This window comes from Oryx dammah, unplaced genomic scaffold (genome assembly GCF_014754425.2).
Source record: "Oryx dammah isolate SB20612 unplaced genomic scaffold, SCBI_Odam_1.1 HiC_scaffold_15, whole genome shotgun sequence".
Taxonomy (NCBI): Eukaryota; Metazoa; Chordata; class Mammalia; order Artiodactyla; family Bovidae; genus Oryx; species Oryx dammah.
The window spans coordinates 48,783,186-48,793,064 of record NW_024070199.1 but is presented as its reverse complement, the minus strand read 5'-3'; the positions used below and the strand labels follow the sequence as shown (position 1 = coordinate 48,793,064).

The following is a 9,879-nucleotide window of genomic DNA, read 5'->3' as shown; positions in this document are numbered from 1 at the left end:
GGCGGGGAGCCCAGCGGCCCCGCGCGATGCGCCGCTCGAGCACGGACGAGTCCACGTACCGGCGCAGCCCGTCGCCGCCGGGCAAGGAGCCGGGCTTCGCGCGCGGAGGCCCGTTCTTCGGCCTGCACGCCAGCCCCGGCCCCAAGGCGGCCCAGGCGCGCTACACGTCGCCTAAGGGCAACAAGTACGTGGTCTTCTACCTGGACCTGTCCTTCATCTTCCTCCTAGAGCTGAAGCGCTGCAGCATGGCGCGCGGCTGCCTGCAGGGCGTCAAGTACCTCATGTTCGCCTTCAACCTGCTCTTCTGGGTGAGTGGCGGCGGGCCCGGGTCGCCGCTCCCGCTGGGTCGGGGGGTGGGGGCGAGACGCTCGGGACACTGATTGGGGGTGTGCCTGGGGTCGCTGGGGCCAGGGCAGCGCGGCTCCTGGGGGTTCCGGTACTGGTGGGGTCCGCCAAGCTGCACCCTGGGCGGCCGCCCTGCATCCCTTCTGCTCTGTCTCTTGCTGAGATTGGATGTGTCCCGCACCTGCCGTGGGGTGGCGTGGGGCCCCGCGCCTTCCCTCTGCCGGGCCGCTGGCTCCTTCCCCTCCGCCGTGCCCTCACTCTTCGTGGGCACAGCCTCCCCAGCAGACCCGCCTTCCTCGCTCCAAGGACCGTACTTGCAGAGGGGCTGGGGGGCGGTGGGGATGGCAGGGTGAGCCCTCCGCTGGACTGGCTCCTGGGCAGGACAGGGGCTGGGGCCAGCGGGAGGGCTGTCTGGCCCCTCTGCTGCGCCTCCAGCCAGGGGAGAGCTTGTCTAACTTTGTCTAAGGCGGCTGGCTTTGCTCAGATGAGGTGCCTGTGTCCAGGGTCAGAGCTGTTGGTGCTACAGGGGGGGCCCCTCCCTCGAAAAACCCCAACACTGGAGGACAGAGTTGCCGTCCATACCCAGGTGGGGGGGGTTGGGCACGCATGCGGGGGTGTCACACTCGCACCGGGAGGAAACCCGGCTGGGCCTGGGGCCCCCCAGCCGGGCTGCGGGGCCTGTGGGGAGATGATGCCAAGGTCACAGCTGCTCTCCTTCCATGGTGGGAGCGTGGGGGCGTGGCTGTCCCTCCTGCGGGGGCTCTGGACCCCAAAAGGAGGCCACCGACTGTAAACTCGTTCACCTGAGCTTCACTTACCGCGAAAGGCTCAGAAAGCACCACCTTCCTGCGTCTCCCCTTTCCTGGGCTCTGGCCTAAGAAGTGCAGGGTCGCTGGGAAGCGGGCGAGGCTCCTGCCCCAGTTGCCCGCCTCCCCAGGGGTCACTCAAAAGGTTGTTCTCTGCAAGGAGCTCCTGGGAGGGGCCAGGCCCGGAGCTGAGAAGCCCCCAGAGGCCAAGAGCTGAGGCTGCACTCTGCCCAGGAGTGGGGGGCACAGCTGTCTCCTCCTTGTGGGGCCCTGGCCAGGAGCGGGGGCACCAACCAGGAGCAGGGGCTGGGCACCGGCCAGGAGCGGGGGGCACCGGTGTGGTGAGCGGCGAGCAGCTGGCAGGGTCAGTCTGCCCCCGGCAGTGTGACGGGAGGGGGCTGCAGGTGGCCTTGTGACTGGTGAGCAGGAAGGGTGGCGGGCGGATGGGGGATGGGCGGTGGCAGGGGGAGGTCCCAGGGGGGGCAGGGCCTGCTTCTCCCCCGCACCCCTCCTCAGAGACGGGGCTATCTGCTTGTTGGGAGGAGGAGAGGGGGCCCTCGAGGGGCCTGTGCCCGAGGGGCAGCCCCCCGAGCGGCCCGGCAGAGCTGTCTCTGCCCTGTGAACCCCAAAGGCGCCTCTACACCAGCTGCAGGGTGGACACGCTCCAGTGATCCCTGCTGTGGATGCCGTCCTCAGCCCCGGAAAGAACAAGTCAGGAACCCCTGGGGACCCTCTCCAGGGCTAGAAAATCGGATCCCTTTATTATCCAATTACACTTCCTGGCCAGGTGCCCTGGCCTGGGGGCTGGCTTGGTCCCTCCACACCCCACCTTGGTGCCCGGCAGCCTTGGGGGTCTGTGGTCGGAGAGAGGACCCCCAGGAAACACAGGCCAGGGGTGGTGAGCGTGGCTGGGGGGCTGGCCGGACCCCCACCCCGCCAGGCCCTGCACAGGTGTCAGCCGGGCCCTCGCTGCTGCTGCTGGGGCTGCGGGGTGGGGCGGAGCCCCCTTCTCGGGATCGGCACCATTGCTCCTGGGGGTGCTGAGCCCCGCTGGAGGTATTTTTTGCCCTGGTGTTTCCCACTTGGGAGGAGCTGAGGGGAGGTGAACGCCGCTTGCAGATCAAGGTGTGGTGACCCCCGGGGCTCCCTCCTGCGCCCGCAGCCCAGCAGGGCACACTTGTCCTTGAGTCGCCCCGGAGCCCCCTTCTCCACTGCAGACCCCGTGGGCCCACCCCGCACCCGGCGCTCTGTGCGTGGGCCTAAGCCGGCCTCCCCAGCAGCGCCTCCTGCCCCTCCCGTCCGTCCCCGTGGTCCTGGCTGAGGGTGGGCAGGGGGCTGGCTCTGGAGGCAACCGTGCTCTGCTGGACGGGTTTTCCCTGGGGGTTCCTGGACGGAGTCCGGAAGGGCCGGGCTGGGACCTCCAGCCGCGGGTCCTCGTGTGAATCTGCTGGGTCCTGTGTGGCCTGAGGGTCAATAGCATGGCTCAGGAGAGTCGATGGTATCCCCGGTGCTTGCGAAGGGGTGCCCTGAGATGGAGCCCGGAAGGCCCAGGTGGGCTGCAGGGGGCACGGGGGGGGCGGTGAGGCCCAGGTGCCGGCCAACCCAGGGCCGCCGGGCCCTCCCGGGGAGGCACAGCCCCACTGGGGACACCGCCGCCCTCCAGGGGCACCGCTACCTTCCAGGCGTGCAGGCGGTGGGCAGCCTAGGGCTAGGGTCCCTGAGTCAGGGGGGAGGGCTGTGTGCGGGGCCCAGGAGGTGGCGGTGGGGCTGAGCAGCCCCTGGGCACTCTCCCTGCCCCTCCCCAGCTCTGGGGGGTGCTCAGGGCTCCCCGGGGCAGCTTCTGCAGCCCTGGGGGTGGTCTTGGTGGTGGGGGTGGTCCTGAGTGGAGGCAGGGCTGGTTCTGAAAGGCGAAGATGCTCCCATGCCTGGCGGGGCCTCAGCCTGCAGCCCGGCCGCTCCCAGGCATGGTTAACTTGCTGCCGTCCCCCAGCCCCGTCCAGGCAGGAGGGCTCCCTGCCCCGCCTCCTCCACATCATGGGCCGGCCCACCTGTGTGGCTGCGGTGGGCGCCCTGCCTGCTCCCGTCGTCTGCTGCCCAAGCCTCCCTGGTTCCCTGGGCAAGTCCCACTCTCTGTGGATCCTTCGTCCCCCCAGCCAGCCCAGGGTGCGCTTGGTTTCCCCCTGAGGAGCTGCAGACAGGCCTGGCCTCTGGTCCCGGTCTCCTGGGATGGTGAAAGAGGGCCCAAGAAGCCAGAAGGCTCTGCAGACCTGGGACCACCTCCGCCGGCGCCCCTACCCTCAGGGAAACAGGCAGGCCAAGGGGCCCTGCTGGAGGTCATGGGGCAGGGCCGGGGGACTGCGGACCTCAGCTCCCATGACTGCTCTTGGCTCAGGCCTTCTGGGGGTGCTGGGGGCGGCTGTGTGTCCTGGTTCCGCTTTCTTTCTGCAGTGGGGAGGGGGTGGGCCAGGGGGGGCGGTCCTGCTGCCGGCGATCACGAGCCAGGGTGGGTGGGCAGCGAGTGTGGGAAGCCGGGGTCCTTGGCTGTCCTGGTCAGGTCAGGGGTCAGGATGCCCCAGGACGGCTGTCCCACGAGGCCTGTCCCTGGGGCCAGCAGCTGGAAGACATGGACTCTGGGGCCCGAGGTTGGTGCCCTGTGGCGGCAGTGGTGGGCCTCCCTGTCCCACCCCCACCAGCATGCCAGCCCCCTCTGATCAGGGACTTGGTGGCTTCTCACATGGGTTGGGGGTGGCAGCAGTTAGTCAGGGGGTCTTGGGAGCTCTGTTTGGGGCAGAGAGGTGTGGCTTCAGCCCCTAAGGGGGCCAGGGGGCAGTGGAGAGGCCCCGGGGCCTGTGTGGGGGTGCAGCCCTAGCTCCCCGCTGAGCTCCCGCCCGTCCGCTCCCCAGCAGCCCCGGAAGGGCAGCCCCCTCCTCTCGGACACCAGTCTGGGGCGGGGGTCGGTGGGCTGGAGCTGGCCCCTCTCTCGGAACCTGGAGGGAGGCCGGGCTTTCTGGAGTGTAAGGAAAACAGTTACAGTCAGTTGCACAGATTCTTTGTTTGTGGCCGCGCGGCACATGGGCTTCTAGTGCCCGGACTGGGCCAGGGACTGCCCACTCCACCCACTGCAGGCGCAGAGTCTTCCCTGCTGTGCCACCGGGCAGCCCCTTCATCACATAGGGTTTCTGCTCCCGCCAGCATGGTGCCCGAGCCCCGGCATTCGGGCCCCCAGCCCCCGCCCTGGGCACCTGCAGACCTGATTTCTAGCCCAGGGGACAGGTTTTTCCCCCGTGAACTTCACAGAGACGGGCTCCTCCCTTCCCCTGGGGCTGTTCTTCCCCACCCCTGAGACGGTGCCAGCTGTCCGGTGAGGGGCTTCTGACACACGCTTGGCCCCCGTGGGCACCTGGCTCTTCACCCCGTTCCAAGGATCGGGCCAGCTGCCCGGCCATCTGCCATGCCGAGCCACGTGACTGGAGGGCTGGCGCCCCCCATGGGCCTCACCAAGGGGCCCCACCTGCCCAGCCCTAGCCCAGTCCTCCAAAATATGGACAAGAAAAGAGACAGCAGGAGGTGGGGAGGGCGTGCCAGGCTGGGCACAGGCGGTAGGGTGTGCACTCCAGGTGTGAGTTGGAGACAGGAAGGCCCTGGGGACTGCAGGGTTGGGATGGGGGGCCCGGGGCGGGGCTGCCGTGGAGTGGGGGTCTGCTCCTGGGAGGACACAGTGGGATGGGGTGGGGTGCAGTCGCCTGCCCGCTGCTGCCCGCGGGCCCGTCCTAGGAGGGGCCTCAGGCCCTTCTACGCTTGCTCCTCTGTCCGGGTTTCACAGGGCCCATTTCCCCCGTACTCAGAGGCTATAATTTTCCTGCCAAAATGTTTTAGAAGCTGCCTACACAGAGGCAGCTTCACAATTACAGGTAACTTTCTTACCCGTGCGCCCGCATCGCGTTCGCGCTGTTGGTGGCTGGTCTGTGCCTGAGTGTGGAGGGCCGAGTGCCGTGTCTGGGTGTCGCCGTGGGCCAGGTCCGTGTCACGGTGTGTGTGAGGCCGTCGCACGTGATGCCCTCCCGGGCGGGCCCAGGCCCTGCAGGACGCTTCCCCCAGACGGCCTCCCGTGACCCTCTCTGGGTCTCCGCGGGGCCAGAGGCTCAGAGGCGCTCGTCCTGTGGACCACAGCTGTCCGTGCCGACCTCAAGGGTGGAGCCGGCTGGCTGGCTGTTGGGTTTTAGAGGAAGGTACTCCCCTCTGCTCGGAGGCAGCCCTGCACCCCCCACCAGCGCCGGCCTGGGGGCTTGGCCTGGGACTGAGCCCCTGGAGCGGGAGAGGATGTGCCTGGTCAGCGGGGACGGGCAGGCGTGGGACCAGGGTGCCTGCTTTGGATTCTTTGGGGGGCATCCCCTGACCTGGGTCCCCGCTCTGCTGTAACGCTGGGCAGAGGCCAGGGGAGACCGTCTGTGTGTGTGTGGCCCACACGGGCACCTGGAAAGCCCAGGGACCTGGGGTGGCCCTGAGTGCCCGTTTCCTGCCCGTCGGCTGGTGGGAGGGCTTGTGACCCGCGCCAGTCCCGGCCTCTTCAGGGTCCCCTGATGGCGCCCCCGGGCAGGGGTGGGTGCCCTGCTGCTCCAAGTGGCCTTGCCTGCAGTCAGCACCGTGGACAGCTCTGTCCCTGTGCCTGGCGGGGGCCTGCCACATGGGGGTCATCCCTCTCCCACAGGAGGGGCACATACACACTCTCACACGTCTCCTTATGGAGACACACATATACACATGTCCTTATGGGGACACACACACCCACGTCTCCTTACAGCCAGCAGACCCTGCCCAGCCTGGACACATACACTCACAGTTCCTTATGGTCAAGAGACCCTGCCGGCCTTGGGCTTGAGCTCCCATTTCATCTTGGGGCATCCCCAAGGCTTCAGAGTCCCAGCCAGCTGAGGCCCCCCACCCCCCTGGCCGCCCTCGGCCCCCCGAGGCCAGGTGTCTCCCCGGATTCGTCACCACCTGGCCTCCCCTGCCTCTTCCTCCTGTTTGAATCGATTTTTGTAAGGAGCAATTATGAAGTTCAGTAAAAGCTGCAGTGGGTCAGGGGTGTGGGCTGGTGTGGGCTCGGGGGCAGCCCCTCCGGGGGGACGGCTGGGGCCGAGGACGCAGGCCGGATGGCCAGTGGGTGCCTGGCAGGCTCCTCACCTGCGCCCCCTCTGTGCCCCGGCCCAGCTGGGCGGCTGCGGCATCCTGGGCGTGGGCATCTGGCTGGCGGCCACGCAGGGGAACTTCGCCACCCTGTCCTCCTCCTTCCCGTCGCTGTCAGCCGCCAACCTGCTCATCATCACCGGCGCCTTCGTGATGGCCATCGGCTTTGTGGGCTGCATCGGGGCCATCAAGGAGCACAGATGCCTCCTGCTCACCGTGAGTCCAGTGGGGGTGCAGGCCGGGGGGGGGGCGGCCCTGATGGACACAGGTGCGTGTACACGCACCCCCGCACGTGTGCCAGGCAGAGCCCCTCCGACTGGCACTGGGCCTGTTTTCTGCGAGACCACCTGTCCCAGGACCCCCTCCCAGCTTCTGTCCCAGCCCTCTCAGCACCCCCAGGACCCGGTGCAGGGCGGGTGGGGCTCTCCGTGCGGGCCGGGTGGGCAGCACGGCTGAGGCTGGCGGTCCCGGCCCGCAGTTCTTCGTGGCGCTGCTACTGGTGTTCCTGCTCGAGGCCTGCATCACCATCCTCTTCTTCGCCTACACTGACAAGGTACAACTGCCCTGTGGCAGGGGCTGCACCCTCCCAGAGGCAAGGGGGCGGGAGGGGCTGAGAACTGACCCCAGGGTCCCCAGCTCTGCATGGACAGACGCCGGGCCCAGCCCAGCTCTGGTTGCAACCCCAGGTTGTGGCGGCCAGGCCTGGGGGAAACCGTAGGGCCTTGGAGGCTCCAGAGAGTCTGAGCACCCAGGGGGCCCCCGTCTTCAGCCGCGTGTCGGCTCGATGGGGAAGTCTGCCGCCCCCTGCTGTTGCTTGATGACACGTGAGGGTGTGTTTCCCCGCTCTATTCCCGTTTATACCCGAGACTGTCACTGCTTGCTCATCTGGCTTAGCGCTGGCGGCTGGGGCTCTGTGGCTCCCACACCCTTGCCTCCTCCTCCAACACCTCCCTCTCTGCAGCTAGGAGACACCCCCCAGGTCCATCTCGGGTGGCCCCTGCCCCAGCCCTGGAATCGGCCATGTCTCTAGGGAGCCTGGTTCCTTTATGGAGAACGAATGGTCTTAGGAACCGAGGTCTGGGCCTTGTTGGCCGGCCACGCGGAGCCAGGGGTCCCGGCGGGCCTGTGCAGATGCTGCCCTGGGTGTGCGGTGCCCGTCTGTCTCCATCTGCAAGTTAACTGCCGTAAGCTCGTGCTGACGCGTATGACTCGGATCCCATGCGCAGCACCGCGAGAGGCCCAGGGAGGCCTTGGGGCGCCAAAGCGTGGTGGAGCCTTCAAGGCGGGGCGACTGCAGGGAGGCGGACAAAGGGCACCGGGGGCCAGCGCGGGTGCGGGTCCGGCCGAGGCAGGTGGAGCTGGCCGCAAGGTGGCCCTGCTGTCCTGCAGATCGACAGGTACGCCCAGCGGGACCTCAAGAAGGGCCTGCACCTGTACGGCACCCCGGGCAACGTGGGCCTCACCAACGCCTGGAGCATCATCCAGACCGACGTGAGGCGGGGCGTGGTGGGGGCGGGACCCGGGCGTGGCCGGGGGAAGGGAAGGGCGGGACCCCCCTCGGTGCACAGTCCCAGCCCGCCTCTCCCGCAGTTCCGCTGCTGCGGGGTCTCCAACTACACCGACTGGTTCGAGGTCTATAATGCCACGCGCGTCCCCGACTCCTGCTGCCTGGAGTTCAGCGAGAGCTGCGGGCTGCACGCTCCCGGCACCTGGTGGAAAGCGGTGAGCCTGTGCCCTCCGGCCGGGCGCGGCTCGGGCCCCTGGGGGCAGAGGGCCCGACCTCCCCGCCTCCGTGACGCCGACTCTTTCCCCCAGCCGTGTTACGAGACCGTGAAGCTGTGGCTGCAGGAGAACCTGCTGGCCGTGGGCGTCTTCGGGCTGTGCACGGCCCTGGTGCAGGTAGGAGGGGCCCCGCCTCAGCCCTGAGCCCGAAGAACCAAGCAGCTGAGGAGTCTGGGTCCCCAGCAGAGGTGCGGGGGGCCTCCGGGGGATTGTCAGGGATGGCATCCACGGGGAGGTGACCTGTGACACCTCAGGGACAGACTCCTGAGCTGAGGGTCTGATCTCCTTGTGGACGGAAGCACAGCCCGGGCACCTCTGCTGAGGGCTGTGCACCAGCCGTGTCCCCACACCGCTGCCAGGGGCTGTGGGCGGAGGGGCGTAGTCACAGGACTGCCAGTGCAGGGCGGAGGTGGGCAGTGCAGACCCTGGTGAGGCCCAGCTGGCCAGCCCCTGCTCCCCAACCTGCATGCAAGACCTGAGTGCCAGCCCTGGGGGTAGCCCAAGCAGTGTCACGGCAGCCGTTTCTGGGGTGCAGGCAAAGGTCACAGCCAGTCACTCCCAGGGGTGATCGCAGACAAAGGAGTGGAGGGCAGCTGCTGGGGGCCCAGCCTAGAACCTCTAGGCCCTGAGACCAGTGGAGCCCAGGGTGGCGAAACCCACTCCAAGGGGAAATCGGGTCTGGGTCTGGCCCACGGGGTGCCTCTAGGCCTGTGGGGGGCACGCCCTGCCGGAGGCTTCCCCGAGGACGGGAGTCCCAGCCTGTGCTGTCCCCGCAGATCTTGGGCCTGACCTTCGCCATGACCATGTACTGCCAGGTGGTGAGCGCGGACACCTACTGTGCATAGCTGCCAGCTGCCCGCCACCCCGCTTCGCCGCCAAAGGACGTCACCCACCCAGGAGACGGCCGTGGCCCTGCCCACCTCTCCTGCCGGACCTCTCACCAGCCGGGGCCTGGGGGCCCCTGGAACTCCTGGCCTCAGGAGGGCAGTGCCCAAGCCGGCGGGGTGCTGGGGTCCACGGGTGCTTCTGGCGCTTTCCTTGCCTGAGTGCTCTCCAGGGCGGTGTTTCCCCACCAGCCCCATCTGGGTTGGGGTGGGAGGTGAGGGGCTCCCCGCTGGCCCTGGTGCTGGAGACAGGCCTCAGGCTGCTCCCCCACCCCCTGCAGTGGGGACGCGGCAGGCTCCGGGCACATCTAATAAAGTGTGGGCAGCAGCCCCCCTCCGTGTGTCTCGGTGCCTGACCCGGGGGAGCCACACCCAGGCGGGCCCTGGGGGCTGTGGGCCCTGCACCCACTCCCACTGCCTGCTGCTTGGAATGGGGCTCCGGGACAGGCAGGGCCCCGCCACCTGCATGGGTCGGCAAGGAAGCCCGGAAGGTGGGCTCCAAGCTGTGGCAGAGGGGCCCCGAGCCTTGCTGGCCCACCTGTGGCCAGTGCTGTGGGCAACCCGTCTCCGTGCCCCTGCTCCTGTCGGGGGGTGCTCCCCCAGCCTCAGGGCCGCCACCTCCCCCAGGGGTGTCCTCCCGAAACGGAGCTGTCCCGTCTTTCCCCTTTGTTCTGTCCCTGTCCTGTTCCTGAAAGCTTCATCCCTACGTGTCACTCGTGGGTTTTGTGAATAAAGTGGGCTGTCGGGATGGAAGGGCCCAGACTGGGGAGACGGCTGAAGTGCACAGAGGCATCTCGGAAACGGGGACGGGACTCCTGGGCACAGAGGCCGGGGGTGGGGGGTGGGCTCTCTGGGGCACCCAACACCGCCCCCCC

At 68.4% G+C, this 9,879-nt stretch overlaps 1 protein-coding gene across 1 annotated transcript; it reads left to right on the top strand.

Moving 5' to 3' along the window:
* Positions 1–91: 91 nt before the first annotated feature.
* On the top strand, positions 92–9,337 carry TSPAN4 (tetraspanin 4). Its single transcript, XM_040255410.1, has 7 exons — positions 92–308; positions 6,363–6,554; positions 6,817–6,891; positions 7,728–7,829; positions 7,929–8,060; positions 8,154–8,237; positions 8,897–9,337. The coding sequence occupies exons 1-7, from the start codon at positions 246–248 to the stop codon at positions 8,963–8,965; spliced, it is 717 nt and encodes a 238-aa protein (XP_040111344.1). The 5' UTR covers positions 92–245; the 3' UTR covers positions 8,966–9,337.
* Positions 9,338–9,879: the final 542 nt, after the last annotated feature.